This window comes from Labrus bergylta, chromosome 15, assembly GCF_963930695.1.
Source record: "Labrus bergylta chromosome 15, fLabBer1.1, whole genome shotgun sequence".
NCBI classification, from domain to species: domain Eukaryota; kingdom Metazoa; phylum Chordata; class Actinopteri; order Labriformes; family Labridae; genus Labrus; species Labrus bergylta.
Window position 1 is genome coordinate 25,575,214 of NC_089209.1, and position 18,688 is coordinate 25,593,901.

An 18,688-nucleotide genomic window follows, 5' to 3' on the forward strand; every position below is an offset into this window, starting at 1 on the left:
TCAACACATCTGGTGGGAATGTTTTTACTTCTTTTATTAATCTAACATTTTAAGAATTGAAACAGGCTTGTCCACAGAGTCACAGACGACATTGTGTGCAGCTAACCTGCAGTTTAATGTCCTTTTTGTATGTCTAAGTTAAATCTGATTCCCCCCCCCTCCGCATAGGAGGGCGTTTTCTTTCTTTCCTTTGCATGTTGATGCAGCTTAATTGAATTAAGCCTTCTGCTCCGCCTCATGCTCCCAGCCTTTATTTCCCACTGTACCTCACTGCTTCTGCACTGCTCTCCCTCTCCATTAGAGCTGTCTTTCCCTCCCTTCCTCCCTCCCTTCTCCTCCTCCTCGTGCGTCGCTGCAGGGCACAAGGCCTCCATCAGCCTGTGTGCGTCCTCTCCTGGTCCTGCCCTGCTGCTGCCCTCGAGCTGCTCTTGGCCCACATGGCTGCAGAGCTGATGCTCCCAGTATTCATGCACAGTGCCCGGGCCAAACAGACGCAGAGAGGGGAGGGGGGGAAAAACGCAGGATGGAGGAGAAGTTCAGCCGAGGTTATGTGGGAATAAAGTGTCCTAGTTCACAGGGTTCTTCCTGTAAACTCTCTGCTGCTAATTACCCTCTTACAGAACGGACTGCTCCTTTCTGTGCCTCTCTCTCTACTCCCTCTAGCTCTATTTTCTCTCTCCCTCTGCCTTGTTTGTGTCTCCTCACTCTTGCTCTCCCTGGTTCTTCACGTCTCTCTCTCTGTCCACACTGAGGTAAAAGCCATTTTTCTCTCTTTCCCTGCTTCCTCCTCGTCTCTGTGCTCTCCAGCTGTTTCATTTCAAACATTGCTCAAGCGTTAAGTGGATTTCCAAAATTCTGGCATAAGAAGATGCAGGAGGAGACAGGATTACATAACCAGTAACTCTATATCTGGCACATTATCAGACATGCAGTGGCTGTTCATGACTTCTTCACTTTTAATATGATATCTCTCTTTTGTTTTGCACTTGTGAAATCGTGACATTGCATGAATTGCTATGTCAGGCAATAACAGCAAGCACCTTGTGCTACAATATTTGTGGCTAAATGATACAAAACGAGAGCTCAAGGTTCTTATTTTCCCCGACTTATCTCTTCACTGAAGACGGTCAGATGATACAAGTTCTTCTTCTGTAGCAGCAGCTCCAGCTGACTGGTCCAACAATGCAAGTGTTGGCTTTGTGACACGAGAACATTGTTAGATTTGACTGTAAATGTTAGCGATGGGTATGATCACTAGGGCCAGACCGATATGGGATTTTTGGTGCCGATACTGATAGCAATATTTGGGAAGAAAAAAAAACACATCATTTTATTCATCTTTTACTTCATTTTAGTGTATCAATAATGAGTCTAAAATCAACAGCCTGTTGACAATCCAACAGGACTGTTTTATTTTTTAAATATTTTTCACCAGAAACACAAGTCTATCAACTCGATCGAGATAGCGTGCAGCTCTCTTCTTCATCACAATATTACCCTCTGACCAGAACACCAGTTCAGAGCGCACAGAAGTTCCTAGTTCCACACAAATATTTGCGAGCCATCTTGGAGAGTTGTGGGTTCGTAGTGACCCCGTGTCTCTCCTCCAAAGCCGAGTGTGACGAGTGTCCCTCAGAGAAGTTTGCATCTCCTGAGTTGCGCCCCCCGTTGCTCTTGCCACAACATTACGGTCTTCATTTACCGAGGTCAAAGCGGAACACCTGCAAGATTTCAATTGTTTATATACTGTGTGTGTACGAAGAGGAGTCTAGTTTCTCCTTCAGCAGAGGTGAGAGGAGGATGGAAAAAGTAGGTGGAGGAGTGGAGGGATAAATGGCTGAACAGGTGTTAACCTGAGTGCCACCTTGTCTTCACCTTTCTGACACCAGACCAGGTAAACGGTGCTCAGATATGGATATCACAGCCAGGGAGCGGTTGTTTGTTGGGTTTAATACTCGGCCCACAGGAGATCCCTGAGTCACGAGGAAACTGTTTGTATTTGTGTGTGTCTCTCTCTCTCTCTCTCTCTCTCTCTCTCTCTCTCTCTCTCTGTCTCTCTGTCTCTCTCCTCCTCTGTATTGACTGAGTGATTCATATCTCGTCTGCCCTTCCTCTGACTCTACCTCAGGTGCCTGCAGACAAAGAGAGGTGCTTTGATCTGAGACAGGATCAGATTATTTTTTACCAATTTTTTCTTTAATCCCAGGAAAGTTGACTGAGCATGTATACTCTCTCTCTCTCTCTCTCTCTCTCTCTCTCTCAGAGATAACCTGCTTTGCTTGTGTTTCTCTCACTCATTCAAGCCTGCGAGTGTGCAGGCGGCTGCTGACCGGCTCCGCTATAAACGTGACTGAAAATAGTACCTTGCTCGAGGGAGGCAGGTTTTGACGGGTGAAAATCCGCTCCAGGAAGCGGCTGAATATTTAATGAAGTGTGTTGTAACCTGTTTTCAGCTATTTTATTCCCCACTCAAATTTAACTAAAATAAGCTAAAAACATACAACACTGGCCTATTTCAAAGGAAGTCATAACATATCGGGGGTGGCAGTAGATCAGCCCAGTGCGGATGATGTCTGTAGAGGTGCAGATTCACTCCCTGAGCACTGGAGGTGTCCTCAAACAAGGCACTGAACCCCAAACTGGCCAGGCGGGCGCTCTTTCCTGTGCAGCAGCCTCACTCTGACATCTCTCCATCAGTGCATGTCCACAGGATCCTGTTTGCAGTGATGAGTCTAGAGTCTGTTGGGGCCCTTAGCAAAATCACACTGGGGGCCCCTCCAATCAGCATTCATTGACATTATGTTAAAAATAATCTGACACCAATGACAACTTCAAGTGGCCAATTTAAGTTTTCACCGGAATATTGAAACATTTAGTGCAACAACATTACTCTCAGATGGGGCCACCTTAGGGAGGTTTCCTACTGTCATTGCAAAATGTGCTCATTCTGAGCCACTGCTATGGCTTTAAATTTGTCAGCCCTCACAGGGGGCCCCCTGCTGGCAAGAGGGGCTCAAGCAGTTGCGTGCCTGTTTGTGCATGTGTGTGTAGCATCATGTCTCAATAACAGAGTGTCAAAGTAAACTCCCCTCGTGGGATTAATAAAGGATATCTTCTTCTTTCTTCTTCCTTCTATCATAACTGGCAACGACATGTTGACCCCTGTACCAAACCAAGCGAAAACATTGTGAGATAGTGAAGTGTAACCCTTGTTCACAGCCTGGAGAGATTGTATAAAGCTCAGCCTTTTGAATAACTTCTGTAAATGATTAAAGTGAAAATAGGCAAAACATTGAACTTAAAGATGCACTGACTCTGAGACAGTCTCAACATGTTGAAATGAACACCCAAATGTAGAGGAAGAAGCACCGCACAGTTAGGTGGTGTGTTAAAGCCTCACATTTATTAAAGATATCGTTGCAATATGGCAATAACATCTCCACAAAACCCAGAGCTTCATTAATGATGATAGAGGAAACCTGAGCTCAGCCTTAGAGATGGGAGGGTGAGGAGCTCAGGATGCCTCCTGGACTCCTTCGCTGGAGGTTTTCTGGGCACGCCCAACTCGGAGGAGACACCTGGGTAGACCCAGAGCTCACTGGAGGGATTATACTCCCCGGGGAGGAGCTGGAAAACGTTGCTGGGGGGAAGGAAATCTGGGTTGACTTACTGCTTGCTGTCACCATCAAAATGTCTGTGTTCTGTACAAGGGTTGTGTGGTTTGCATGTAAGGGTCTGTGATGACATATTACTGTCTTCCATTATCTATGAAATTGAGCAGATTGAAATCAGTTTAGTTCTATACTAAAAGTCTACTTATGGAGATATGTGAATGTGAAACAGGTTTAATCCTGAGTCTGGGGTCGGCATCCTTCACTCGCCCTACAGCTGCAATCTGCAGTGTGAGCTCGCACTGTGCTCTGATATCAGTCCGCCTCCTTTGTTCGACAGCACTCTGCTATTCATGCAGGTCATGTCTCCCTCTTCAACACACACACATTCGCGCTGCAGTGTGATGAATGTGGCTGGAGCAGTTCGATGCAGTAAGATGGGGTTTTACTCTGTGGGAGTTTGTTGACAGCCTCCCAGATTTCCATTTGTCTGTGGCTTGCGTCCCCGAGCCTCCCTCCAGTGTGTGCAGCTGTGTGTGAGCTGACCTCGCTGAGGTGTAGAACATGTGACTCACACAGGATGAATGGGAACAGTGGATCCGCTGTGGAGAAGGTTGGACTCTCTTCGCTCTCACAGACAGATGAGGGATGAGAGGTTGCACTTTTACATTTTTCAAATGTCACCTCTTTCAGATCCTCAGTCCTTGTCTTGTGGTTCCTCCGGCAGCACAGCACTGAGTCTGTCTGATCAAATAGATGACAGATTGGAATACTTTTCATTTTGAACTGATTTCAAATTTAGAATATGGATTAATTTGCAAGCTCACAACAACCTGTTCAGATGTGAGAATCTCATCCAAGTGTGTGGCTTTTTTTAAGTTCTTATTTTTGTGATTTCTGCAGACAGATAAATAGGTTTGATTTAAGGTTCAGGGCGCTGATGACCCTGTGGTAAGGTCGCGCCCCATGTACGGAGCATAGACTGGACGAAGTCTGAGTGACGTCACCCATCTGTCACTACAGGGGGCGCTAGAGTCCCATCAATGGCGGTCTCCATGCTGGAAATGCTGTCTCACCCTAACTTTCAGTCAACCTAACAACAGGCTGAGAGCTGGAGCTGAGGCGGGTTTTAAGCCTCTTGATAAACTGTTACACTGCGCCCACCTGTCAATCATGTCAGCTAGGCACCTTATTGTGAAGAACTCTTATCCTTCATCAAATGAAAACACAATTACCGTCTTGGACACCATGGATGACGTCCATATTTATTTGAAAAGGGTCTTTATGTACTGTATATTTTAACGTTATAAACCTGCATGACGCAGATGGGTTGAGAGAGAATGGAGAATAGACTAAGCAGCGTTTGAAATATCAACATTTTACAACCCAGTGAAAAAAGACAGAAATGTCTTCCTGTTTGAACATCGGGTGTATGGCGCTGTGTAAAAGCTGCCTTCTTTTCACCGTGACTCTGCACGTGCGGCTGAACCACGGGGCAATGATTTGAACGGGTCACAGATCAAGCCTGATCCGGTTCACCACTTGACATGATACTTTTGAACGCTGTTTCCATGTTTTTTTTTTCTCTATGATTTGAGCTTCATGGGAATGATGGGCAGAGGGAACAGAGAGAGATGACATTTACCAGTTGCCCATGGCCGGCTCTGAACTCAGAACCACACAAGAAATGACGCAGATCCGGATGCCCCATTTACACCCATGTTTGTCCATGTGATGTGTAGAGCCGGTGAGAAGTGGAGTGAACAAAAGTACAGACCGGAGTGTACACGTAAGTGCTTTCACCTTTACAGAGGCTCAGTACTTAACGATAGAGTGTCCACAAACCCCTTCTGTACACTGCGACATGCATTCTCCTGTCTTCTCGATCTGGTTGTCATCCGAGGTCAGGGATCGTTGGTTCTGGATGCTTAAAGGGATACTTCAACATGACTCTGTATTGACATTGGGTCATATATGTAGTAGAATTGTGAAATAAATTTTGAAGTTGGTGCCTTCTTGGCCGAGAAAAGACAGAAAGTGTCTTTTTGGCTCGTGGATGAAAGACACCAAATCCCAGAATGCACAGCACCGCAGGCCAATCCCACTAAGGTCCTCTATTTCAGAATCAGAAATACTTTATTAATCCCAGAGGGAAATTCAATCGTTACAGTTTCTCCAAAATATACAGTATAGCAGTAGAAATCTAAAAACATTTACAGACATATTTACTTCAACACATAAGACCATTTCCTCAACTGATTCAGAGAATTCTTCCAGAACTGATCTTGGAAATTCCTGCCAGAAAACAAACTCTATGTCTGTGTCCATAGGTAAACAGTGAGAGCACCAACACTACCAGTCCGCCCCAGCTCGTCCTCACCGCCGCCGACAGGCATCATGTGTTGGCTGCTGAGGTGGCAGCGGCCGCGATATAGCCACGAGACGTTTACTGCCGCGCGGAGCCCCCATGCTCCCGGCGACTGTGCTTGCGGCTGGGCTCCCGGCGAGCAGTCATCTCGCCGCTATATTCATATTTTTTCGCCATTATCAGCTTTCTCCATAAAGCCTGTTAGCACAGCTTCCAATATGGTGGACGTTAAGTTTCGATTCTTGGAGTTCCCACCCACTGATCTGTGATTGGTCTGTAGCTTCAGTGGTCGAAAATATGAGGAACTAGCGTTGTAGTTTCACCCTGCTAACCGCAACAGCTTCCAGTGACGCAAAAATCATCATTTTGCGTCACTGGAAGCTCCTTTTCAGACTCAGAAATACAAAGATTTCACATCTCAAGGGAAAATGAGGGAGGGATGCACGACCATTCAAAAATATTACCAGGTTTCTAATGATACAAAGCTTAATGCAAATGGGTGAAATATCCCTTTAAGGTTCTGTATTTTAATGATCGACTCTTTGATTAACATCAAGCAGAAAACACCTGTCGTCCTCCTGTTCTCCTGCTTTATGTGATGTTCTTACCACATCCCCTGAGCGTCCATCTTGCTTTAGATTTAGCTTTGTGAATCTGCTCCCTCCGTCTGCGCTCCATTCTCAGCAGCCAGGCAGACTTACAGACATCCTAACGAGAACAAACGTCAGGAAGATCGGCCTGCACAATTACAGCTTCGACCAACCCGCCAACATCGCAACGCAGCCAACCTCGATTTTGCCATTTTGAAGATTGATCTATTCTTGTTTTGTCTGTTAACGGAGGACTGGCATGAAGCCTCTCCTCCGAGTGACCATCTGGTCAGACTGGCTCTGCTGGTGCCGTCTGTCTCCTCAGCCGGGGAGACGTCGGGGGATAGTTGGCATGGAGGTTTATCCGTTGCCTGTCGTCCAACCGGCTCAGCTTGAGCGAAGGGGACGTGCTGGATACAAAGTGGTCATTAAGGGAGAAAGGGGAGCTGACTCTGTTCCTTGTCATGAATCTGGGGCAGGGACACAATGGATTGGTTTCTATTCACCTGCTTGCAGCTGTCACAGGCCCTATCATAAACACAGATTATGTCCACTTTAAAATTACAATAATAATCTGAGAGAAAGCCTTATTACACAGACTCAAATGTTCATGCTTTTTAGCAGTAGAGGAGCTCTCATAGTAAGAAACCTTGGCCCCAAAAAGTATGATAACTCTGAACCTCCTCAGCAAAAACAAGCACTTTCTGTCGGCTTATTTCCCTGATAGATTACATTACAGCCGTTACAGCCTGATCGCTGACTGCTGGCTCAAGCAATCGTGTGGTGGATTGTCCAAAAGTTTTTGTGCCCAGTAGACAGAGAATATCTAAAGTCCACCAGCTTGTTTAGGAATAACCAGGATGGGACGTCATATCTCCAGACTCCAGTCAGGACAGACTGTGGAGCAGAGGGGAGGACCCAGCTACTTGTCCTGCTAACAAAGCCCAGGCACAGAGAAGGAGACTCACACAGTCAGTTTCAGGCGTCGAATCCCTCCTAGCAGAACTCGCTGCCTGATCAGGAATATGGTGAAGAGTTTTAACCATTTGTGTACCATCTGTTTAATGTGAAGAAAGAACGCTTCATTTGTGCTGAGAATGGGATAGTGTTGGCGGTCATCATTGTCTTGAAACTTTAAAAAAGCTCGACTAAGTGTGAAAATGTTAGATGCATGGTAAGTGAGATATTTTTGTCGGCTGCTGTTCCCAAGGTCAAGAATGAACTTGATTTCACATGGAGACTCAGGGACTCACTATAAAAACATGTCAAAATTCAACAAGAACAGGGGAAACTTCAGCTGTGGCTGGACTGCACTCAAGCTCTAAAACATGCCAAGGATACGTGACGGTTGTTTAGAGCAAAAGGCGCAGACTCCAGCTCTGCAGTTCTTGTCGTGTTTGTGCTTTCTGTCCTGTGTAGAGGTGTAGAAGTGAAGGGTTGCAGATGTACAGAAGGCTGGAAAAAAAAAGTTTGTGTGCTGTGGGTGTTCTGGCAGAGAGCTTCTCCTCAGACAGCTTAAAGGAAACAGACATTTTGCATGGAGGCGGCCTTTTGCTTAAAATGCATCCGAAGTCTGGACACAGCTCAGAAATCTGTCAGCAGTAATAAATTAGCTGTTCAGAACGAAACTTTTTATTTGAGCACCACACAGAACTCTTACATCTGCCTACATAAGAGGTTTCCATGAGCACTGGCTGTTTCCCAGACATTAGATCCCTTCAGCTGTGGCTCAGTGGTTGAGTCTGTCGTCTCTTAACTGGAAGGTCGGGCCTTCAATCCCCAGCTCCTGCAGCCACATGTGCGATGTGATCTTGGGCAAGACACTGAACCTTAAGTTGCTCCTGTGTATTAAAGGGTTAGTTACTTCTGATGGTCACGTTTACATATCAGTCTCTACCATCAGTGTGTGAATGTGTAGGTGTGACCTGTGGTGTTAAAGAGCTTCATAGTCAGAAGACTAGAAAAGAACTATACAAGCCCAAGCCCATTTACCATTGATCATTTCCCACTGACCAACAGTCTAGAATGAACGTTAGTCAATTTGAGTTTGTTGCTCAAACTTACCATGCTGTTACTCCTGCATTACTCTGTGTCCAAGCATGCAGATGAAATACTTCATGTTTATGTAGTGCGCTGAAGCAGATCTCTTCCATCCATGCCCGGGCCGAGAAGGTGTACCTTGCGTATAAGCATTCTATCGGAGCACTCACACTAGTCAAAGAACTGGACTTTGGGGGTCAAACGGGCTTGGACACACAGATTGCCTAGTGTGAGTGCGCCCAAAGAAAGTGAACTTTTCTTGACTGATGATTAGAGTGTTTACCTAAAGGTGGCAACCATCATCCCTTATAAAAAATCTGTTTATGAAATGTCACATTAATATTATTCTTTATGTTGACCATATATCAGTTAACAGTGCCCATTCTTCAAAGAGATTTCTTTAATTACCTGCCCATGGTGTTCCAGGTAAACTAAAAGGATCCAGGGAATAATCAGCTCCTCCCTATCATGGTGTCAGACTCGATATCAGTCTGACTCCCACACAGAGACAAGAGCACACAACGCAGGCCTGCATAATTAGTTTATAAAGCAGGGTAGCCTGAAGTCCTTTTTCAGCTCTCATTCACACAGCGGCTCGTTCATGTGCACTCCATCCTCCCTCTCCTCTGCAGCAGTTAATTTAAGGAGCAGATGATGGGAGAGAATCCATTAGAAAGAGTGTGATTTAAAGGGCTGCCCTCCCCCCTCCTCTGTTCACTTCTCATCCTCTTACTACACACACACACACACACACACACACACACACACACACACACACACACACACATTAAACATTTCTAACTGTTCATTCCCTCTCAGCCTAATATAAGAGGCATCCTAACACAGGGGCTGCTGTTCCCAACTTCAATTAATTAAATCCGTTTTACAGACCCGTACATCACGGAGGAACATTCACACCGCCTGACATTAACTCATTAAAACAGACGCAGGCAACATGGAGGCTGGTGCCAGCAGTGACACCCAGGCAGAGGAAGTATTGATTGGTCAGCCTCGTCATGCAGATTAGTTTATTTCTCTGTGTGTCTATATTTGACTATATTTATTTATACATTAGCGTGAGCACATCCAGTTTCTTAGACAGGCTGAAGGATTTTGAGTGGGCGGTGGGTATTTCTGTGTGTCTGTGTAGTTCCTGTGTTTTGTAAACCAATGCCAAAATCTGAGACAGAATTGCTCCTGGAGAAGCTGAGAAGGTTTAGGAGTCTTTAAAAATAAAGCTGAGGTGATTATAATTAAGAAGTTCCTTTAGTGTAATTTCCCTTTGACCACCGAAGTCCGGTTTGTTTTGGCAGGGAACGGTTGTTCATGCACGAGCACAAGCACAGTAACGCTGTGTGGACATGACATATTTATCCCCGTCTTGCACGTTTGAAACATCCAGGTGTGTTAGAGGGCTGCAACGACTCAAAATGACGCCACAAAGTCCGTGAAGTTGTGAAGTCTTGTTAGACAAAATGTACCGTGCTTTATCACTACTGGAAATCTTAAGGCTGAGTGTTTTATTTCATGTAACTCGGTGCATGAGTTGATGTTGTGAATCAATCACGCCACCTTAGACGCCAAAATGACGACTGAGCATTGTGTTTGATTTTAACACAACTCATGCATGACACTGTAGTGATGATCAGATCTTGAAGTGCTTGTCACTTTTTTTTTAGCACTTCAAGATCTGATCACGATCAGCTCTTGAAGTGCTAAAAAAAAAGTGACAATATTCTATTTCCTCTCTTCCTGTGTGTGTTGTTTCGGGCGCTCCAGCAGCTCTACACGCATGGTGATGACGTAGAATAGGTAACCGTGCTCAGGCCTGGTTGGGGCTGGAGCAGTGTGAGCGCAGGCCAGTGGGGGACTAGTGTGAGAGTGCGCCCTTAGATACTGCAGAGTTTTAAGAAAGTAGTTCAGTTAGCTGCAGTCTTATCCTGTAATCCTGTTACACACATCAGTACTCTCTAGGTGTTAGTGAGCATCTCAGGCAAGGGCCAAAATACTAACATAACATTAAGACTGTATGTGACTGACAGGTATCATTAAAACTCTGCATCACTTATCGTTTGTATAAAATACATTAGCATTACGGGACACTTTAGCTAATTAAGCTAAGTACAATCTAACAAACAATCAGATCGTATTTTGCCGACCTGATGTTAGCCAGCTTGCTGTAACTTCGATCCCTAGCTCCTACAGCCTCATGTCGATGTGTCCTCGGGCAAGACGCTTAACCCCAAGTTGCTCCTGTGTAAATGTGTATGAATGGATTTGGACACTTCACACAGCAGCCTCTACCATCAGCGTGTGAATGGGTGAGACATGCGGTAGTCAGAAGACAAGAAAAGCTCCATACAAGCTCAAGCCCCTTTATAGTTTGCTTCTGAATCTGCTGATCTTCTCTTCTCTACACAGCATTTTGCTCCACTATAAGGCCTTCCATTGGGCTGTTACCTAGCATGCCAACATTAGCTAAAAGCCCATGAAATGAATAAACAAATATAAAGACTCTTTGTATACAGTTAAAAAAATGCAACCTCAACATCCACTTGTATCATGAACTGGAGAGATGAGCACATATTTCCTGATGTGTGTCGTTCCCTCTGCGGGCAGTGGGAGCTTTGAGGCCTTCATTTGAAACCCTACTCCCTGGGTGTTATTTTTTAATTAATACCAACGCCTGATTTATTAACTTCTTGTGCTCCTCCCTGTGGCAGCTGTCTGTCTGATTACACATGTGGACTGCCGCCCCCCCCCCCAAACCTCTCAGAGTAATGAACGCTGAGGGAGGAATAAGATGAACTTATTGCTCTGCTCACACGTGTAGAAAAGCACCGGGGTAGATGTAGTTTGCTTTTTAAGTGTACAGTTTAAGAAAGAAGATAATGGCATATCCAAGTGTTTCTTTACGAATAACATCTTGATGATGTGTTTAGGTCTCTGTCACTGGATGGGATAATGCTTACTCATTCAGTCACTTGAGGTCATTTTGATCACACATGTCCCGACATCAGCTGCTAGTGTGAACATGTTTAGTCGATTATACCATGAAATGTCTTCATCCTTTCTAGTCGTTATGGGTGTTGGGGGAGTGTTGCTTCCTAATTTCATCACTGTTTGTCTCAGCTGTCAACATTCTGTATTCCACTGTTGTGTTAAAGAAGTGCTACCCCCCCCACACACACACACACACACACACACACCTCACCTCATGTCAACAGAGTATTTTGAGCTGTGAGGTCATGTAAATGTGTGCGGTTCTGGTGTCAAAGCCGACTTACTGAAAATGCTAGGGCCTGTCAGGGAAAGTCCTCCAATGATCTAGAGAATGTCAGGAACACATTTGTGAGAAGGTCTTCTGTCAGGTAAAGCTCGTCTCTCTCTCTCTGCTTTCGTGTATTTTGGGTTTCGAGAAGTAAACCTTTTATCAGACATGTGGATTTGCTGCTTGAACTAAACAATATAAGCGGCTCTGTATATCCATGTTGCGTCACTATTCCCCCCGCCACATGATGATGACCTTCCTACCAGTGGAGGATTTATGAATGACAGAGGGGGGAGGGGCTGTGAGGGCTTCAGGGGTTTTATCTTTCAGAGGGGGGAGGAGCCCTGGCTGAGGTCCACTCTCGTCATCTCTTTACCCTCCCACCCCTCTGTTTGGTCATGTTAATCTTCAGGGTCGCTCCATGACTCAGCAGCAGGAGTATTAGCAGCTCCACACTCCTACCACTGGGTCAGTGAGGCAGACAGACAACAGCTGAGTCATTGTTATGAAGCCCCACATCTCCTGCTGTCTATGAGGTACACAGATCAGGGTCCTCAGAGATACAACATTTGATTTCTGGACAGATCAGAGACTGCATATCACTGCTCGTCTTTTAAGCAAACACAATCATGAATCATAACTCAGAAACGACTGACGCTGATGATTTGATGCAAACACTGATGTCTCACATCTGTCAATATGTCTGCTTTCCATTGTCCATGGCTCTGTTTTTATGGGTCTCTCCATGCTCACCTGTGAGCTATGTTACATCAACGATCGGCCAATCAGATGAAGCCCCAGCTAGCCGTGGGCATCCTTTTAAATTGATTGTTGTCCGTTTGGCGCTGACTCTGAGGCCTAGTTCACATAAATGTTGCATGTCAAGGACATGGTTTTCATGTTTAAAGGGGGTCAGGTCTTTGTAAACACTGTTAGGAACCAACCACAAATCAACAATCAATGATAGCTCAAACTTTCTGAAAGTACCTTTAATGAATCTGATTTCTCATCCCTCAGATTGACTGCAGGACAATTTACATTCCAAGTAAAGAATCAGATGTTTGTCCTTTTCATCCTCTCCCCTCAGCTCATGCCCCCTCTCCACGTATACTTTCCTCTCTCTCGAGCACGCACACACCGCATTTATATCTCTAAAGCAGCCACACGCAAACACACCTTTTCTCTCATTATCATTATTTTCTTCTCAGTCTGCTCTTCCTCTCTCTCTTTGATTCTCAGTCACACTCTCTCTCTCTCTCTATCTCTCTCTATCTCTCCCCCTCCCTCCCTCCCCCTCATCTCTCTCTCCCTCTCTTCCTCTCTCTCCCTCTCTCCCTCCCTCTCTCTGTCTCTCCATCTACCTCTCTCTCTCCCTCCCTCTCTCTCTCTCCCTCTCTCTCTCTCTCCCTCTCCCTCTCTCTCCCTCTCTCTCTCTCTCTCTCCCTCCCTCTCTCTCCCTCTCTCTCCCTCTCTCTCTCCCTCTCTCTCCCTCTCTCTCTCCCTCCCTCTCTCTGTCTCTCCATCTACCTCTCTCCCTCCCTCTCTCTCTCTCTCTCCCTCCCTCTCTCTCTCTCTCTCTCTCTCTCTCTCTCCCTCCCTCTCTCTCTCTCTCTCTCTCTCTCTCTCTCTCTCTCTCTCTCTCTCGCTCTCCCTCTCTCTTCCTCCCTCTCTCTCTCTCTCTGTGGTCTGACCAGCTGGGTGGAAAGAATCACTTGTTTATCCCTCCTGCTGTCTGTCAGGGGCTTTTTGCTTTGCTGTTGCATAGCAACTGCAGGAGAAGCCGGCATCGGCAGTTTACTGTGTGTGTTGCTGTGAGAGTGTGTGTGTGTGTGTGTGTGTGTGTGTCAGAAAGAGAGAGAGTGCAGGCTGTAGACAGACGCGTGCCGCCCTCACCGCTCCCTCACATCCTGAGTGCCTGCCAGCCTTTGTGTGGCTCACGGTGGAGATCAGACACACACACACACACACACACACACACACACACACACACACCTTAGTATTGTACTGTTCAGAGACTCACACAAGTACACACTCCAGACGAAACAGAGACCTGCTGATCCCACCGTCGCTCTACATCTCATTGACTGCTAAACAATTTTCTCTTCAATGGTTGGTTTTTAACCCTTTCATTCCCAGTCTATTGATTTAAATGACCGGTTTAAAAGGTTGTTTAAGTGAAAGTGTTTTATTTCTACTGTTTTGTTATATATGTATGAATCGTAGAAGTTGACTTAGTGTGGATTCAAAGTCCAATAAAATCATGTCATATCATTCCATTTTTACCACATAAACACAAAGGTTTGTCCTCCATTTCCCAACCTCTTCCATCCAATTTGATTTAGTTTACATTCAAATATTTAATAAAAAGTCTTATCACGCAAACACACATATTTTGCTCAAGTCCATTTGCCATTTATCAAAAGCCACCTTTAACTGATCAGATATGACTGTCGAACAATAATTGTGATTTCTGCACCTACAAAGTGCTAGTCTATCACCTGAGCAGATCAGTTATCATCTTAAAAGGATTAGATAATGACCAACAACCTCCTCATGCTCATCGTTTAGGAACACCAATCTTTATTTGGATATACAGTGTTTCCCCTACCATTATATTGGGGGGGGCGGCCCCCCCTGAAGGTCAAGTTTTTAAAGATTTATTTTTGGGCTTTTTGTGCCTTTATTGTAGGGATAGGATAGTGGATAGAGCTGGAAATCAGGGAAAGAAGTCATTTAAGGATACCTTTCCAATGAAAATGACATCTGTCATTAAAAATAACACATGAACACCAAGATTCCTTCAAGTGTTTGTGTTGCCGTGTTGGCATGTCAGCTTGTCCCCACCCCCCAACGCTGTAAACCTAGGGGAAACACTGATATAACTTGTTTTGTGTGCGCTCTTGTAGGACCATTTGGGACTGCGTAATCATCAACCACTATCAGAGCAGCAAACTCTCACAGATGACGGACTTTAAATCATGAAAGAAGAAACAGTTAATTACATTATTTAAGCAGCTTGAACCAAAGTTGCATCTTTCCTTAAAGGTCTCATATTCTCCTCTTCTTCAACCAGTTTAAATAAGTCTCAGAGCTCCTCAAAACATGTGTGTGAAGTTTCTTGTTCTAAATCCACTCTGATCCTGTATTTGATCATGTCTATAAACCCCTCTATTTCAGCCCTGCTCAGAACAGGCTGTTTCTGTGTCTGTACCTTTAAATATGTAAATGAGCTGTGTCTGACCACGCCCCCTCTCTGGAAGGTGGCTTCGTCTTCTCGCTCCATGTCCTATTGTTTATGGTGAGAAGGCAGACTCAGAGGTCAGAACAAACACCTAGCTGTGGGAGTGTCACCCACCTGGGGGAGGGGCTACTGCCCTTTGTGATGTCATGAAGGGAAAATCTCCAAACGGCCTGTTTGAGCACACATTTTCTGAAAAGTGGAGCAGGCAGAAGACAGAGAGGATGAACTTTTCACATCATTGGGGAAGTTTGTAGACAGACAAGGGACACATATTAGTGCTAGAGAAACATGGTGAAGTGTATTTTGTATAATATGTGACCTTTTAATAAATAACTATACATTATTTGATCGTTTGATGATTGGGTGCTGAATTGTTCATATTTTTGACTCCAACGGACACAAGCTGTGTGTCTTATCTCTCTGCTGATTTAGTCCCGTTCATTTATAAAACAAAGTTTATACAACTAAAAATCTCATCCTGCTTACTTTTATTAGTCAATTCACTTATTCTAAGAATCTATTCTGTTGAAGTGTGGTGGGGTGGGGAAGTGTTTTTGAGGTGTCACCAGGCTAGTGAACGGGACTGGGCCTTAAATTGTGGATGGGCTTTTATTCAAAGTTTTACAGTAAATAGAAATGATCAGACTTTCTGCTGATGACTGTGTTTGCTGCTGTTGCTCACAAAGAGGCATCATTATTCATTTCAGTCTGTTACATAACCAGTTTAGAGCTTCAACAGTCATCATAGGATTAATATTTCACAATGCAACTCTCGTTTAGCAGAGCTTCATCTCCAAGGACGACGAACACACATTAACTGTAGATTCTTTTTTTATCTCACAATGATAGTGTGTCTGTCCCTGTAATGTCTTCCACCGTGAGCTCCAACATATGCTGCGTCTTCAAGTTCAAGAGAAGCTCATTACCTTTCAGCACCACATCTCATCTTGCATCATCACCCCCTTCTCCTCCCCTCTCTCCTCCCCGCACCTCCCTATTTGGAGGCAGTCACATGCATCCATGTGCAGAGAGATGCTGGGAATATTTCTCCCTCTTTTGGAAGCGCCACTTCAGCAATCTCAACGTGTGTGTGTGTGTGTGTCTGTGTGTGTGTGTGTGTGTGTCTGTGTGTGTGTCTGTGTGTGTGTGTGTGTGTGTGTGTGTGTGTGTGTGTGTGTGTGTGTGTGTGTGTGTGTGTGTGTGTGTGTGTGTGTGTGTGTGTGTGTGTGTGTGTGTGTGTGTGTGTGTGTGTGTGTGTGTGTGTGTGTGTGTGTGTGTGTGTGTGTGTGTGTGTGTGTGTGTGTGTGTCTGTGTGTGTGTGTCTGTGTGTGTGTGTGTGTGTGTCTGTCTGAACCTTTCTTCCCCTTCCTCACAGTCGGGAAGGTAGACACGTCTCTGGGCATGTGCAGACACATCCTGGCATGAGTCGAGCTCCTCCTCCACACCGCCTCCTCCTGTTCAACTTCACCTCATTGGTGAAGCTAAGTGGATGTTTTGTGAGCCTCAGTGCCCTCATTCTCAGTTTTTTCTCTCTCCCCCCACTGCTGTTATTATCCCTCATGTAGCTGGATTAATCACAGCGCTGGCTCCTGCAGCAGCGTGCAGATAGAGAGCAGGATGACGGGGGATGAATCGGAGCGTGTTGTCTGCAGCACAGCTCACCTCGGATGACTCTCGACAGCAGCAGCAGGAGCGAGTGTACATGTCTGTCTGCGGGCGATGACGCTTCCCGCCCCCCCCTGTTATAAATACTGTATCTCGCCCTCTCTCGGCACCGGCTGACCTCACTTTACATCAATCAAGACCTCAATCCTCTCCGTTTCCTCCCACAATCCCCGGCGATTGCTCTTCCTCCCTGTGTCTGTTGAGTTATTTAGCTAATGGGTCGCTTTTACACCGTGTGCATGTTAATCATGAACCATGACATCACAAGGCTCCTTTGATTCCTCCATGTTGGAACTCATCTGTCACCTGTGTGACCTCGCAGTGATCGGTCAAAAAGTGAAGTTTACTGGAGCTGCAGCAGACTGAAGGCATCACAGACCCTCCGTGTTAGTAGAAGGAGAAGAAGCCACATCTGCTGCTCAGTCCATGTGTTTCTGAAGGACTTTATCAATGCATGCTGGGAAAATTATTTTGTACCCGGGGCATAATTATTCTAAATTTACAACTGACTTCATTGTTAAGCATATTCTTCTCTTAGTGCATTAAGGTTGTTAAATGCAACATGTTCTTTAAACATCAAACACAATCGTTTGTAGTTTGGCTCTGATGTTACTATAGATGCACTCTGTCAGATTATTGACCATGTTTGAAGGTGAAGAAATTTTATGGGGATGATAAAGACGGGTAATGTTGCTTTAATCTATCGAGTCGTACAAACGGAAGGTGGAAGTGTCCCTCTGAAGCTGGGCTCACACCGTTTGATTTCAGGCCGATTGTAACCCCATTTTTAAGTTACACAACTGATTGTCAAGTCCCACAGAATTGTGTGCATTTTGCCGCGCAATGTACACAAATTCTGATCATGGCCCAGTCAGCTGACCGGACCAGTCGGATGAATACATGGCATTGTTAAAAATTTTGTCGTATGACCTTTTTACACTCGTGCTGTCCTCGAGCAGAGGGGGGTTTGAGGTGTGTCTCTGGAAGAGCTGAGGCTTCAGAATAGCGGAGGTGTGGCCAAACAGCAGTTCCAGTTTTGGTGTCATGATGTTGCTCCAAGGCCACATCTACTGGATCAAAAAGGTTTACATTCTTCCTTTAAAGGGGGTCTGCCTCCAATCAGATTTGTCTATATGAACCTCCTGTTGGCATGTTGAAATGTCCTGAAGCCTGTGAGTGAATTAATGAGAGTGGCCTTGGGTGTGAAGTGTGTGCACTCCATTTTCTAATGTATGTCTTGCCAACTGAGAGATGTTTCAACTTCATTTGATGTACTGTGTGGGTGTCTTTGCAGAGTTTTTCAATTTTCTGCAATTTTTTTTACTATTGGACACCAGTGTGTGAGTTTTTGGGAGAACAGCAGAGGATTTGATCTTTGATCTTATGCAAAAAGGAAACAAAGGTTTATTGGTGGTGTAAAAAAGCTTTAAAATATATTTTGTTGCTCTTTTTGTGCTGCAGGTCAGAAAACATGTCTCCACCTCCACGGCGTCTTCCCTTATATCTACATCCCATACGATGGCTACAGCCAGCAGCCAGAGCGCTACCTGCGGCAGGTGGCCTTCAGCATCGACAGAGCCCTTAATGTTGCCATGGGAAACCCCGCCTCTAATGCCCAGCACGTTTTCAAGGTGGTGCTTGTCTCTGGCATGTAAGTACCTACTTCAGCACAAACAAATGAAATATTGTCCAGGTTAATTTGCACTTTGATAACTGCGTTCATTTTTCTTGTCTTGCAGGCCGTTCTATGGCTACCACGCCAAGGAGAAGCACTTTATGAAGATCTATATGTACAATCCTCAGATGGTCAAAAGGTAAGGTTACTGCAGATCGATTCAGTTAAACGTGAACAGGGCTCGTCCCCCACTGCAGTTGTTTGATGTTACTGAGAGCCAGACTGTG

At 45.2% G+C, this 18,688-nt stretch overlaps 1 protein-coding gene across 1 annotated transcript in view; it reads left to right on the top strand.

Annotated features, from left to right (window-relative positions):
- Positions 1-18,688, top strand: part of rev3l (REV3 like, DNA directed polymerase zeta catalytic subunit) — a 74,714-nt gene that overhangs the window by 15,782 nt on the left and 40,244 nt on the right. Inside the window, exons 2-3 of the mRNA XM_020636704.3 lie at positions 18,248-18,437; positions 18,526-18,600. Coding sequence (XP_020492360.3) covers positions 18,248-18,437; positions 18,526-18,600 — 265 coding nt within the window. The remainder of the gene's footprint in view (positions 1-18,247; positions 18,438-18,525; positions 18,601-18,688) is intronic.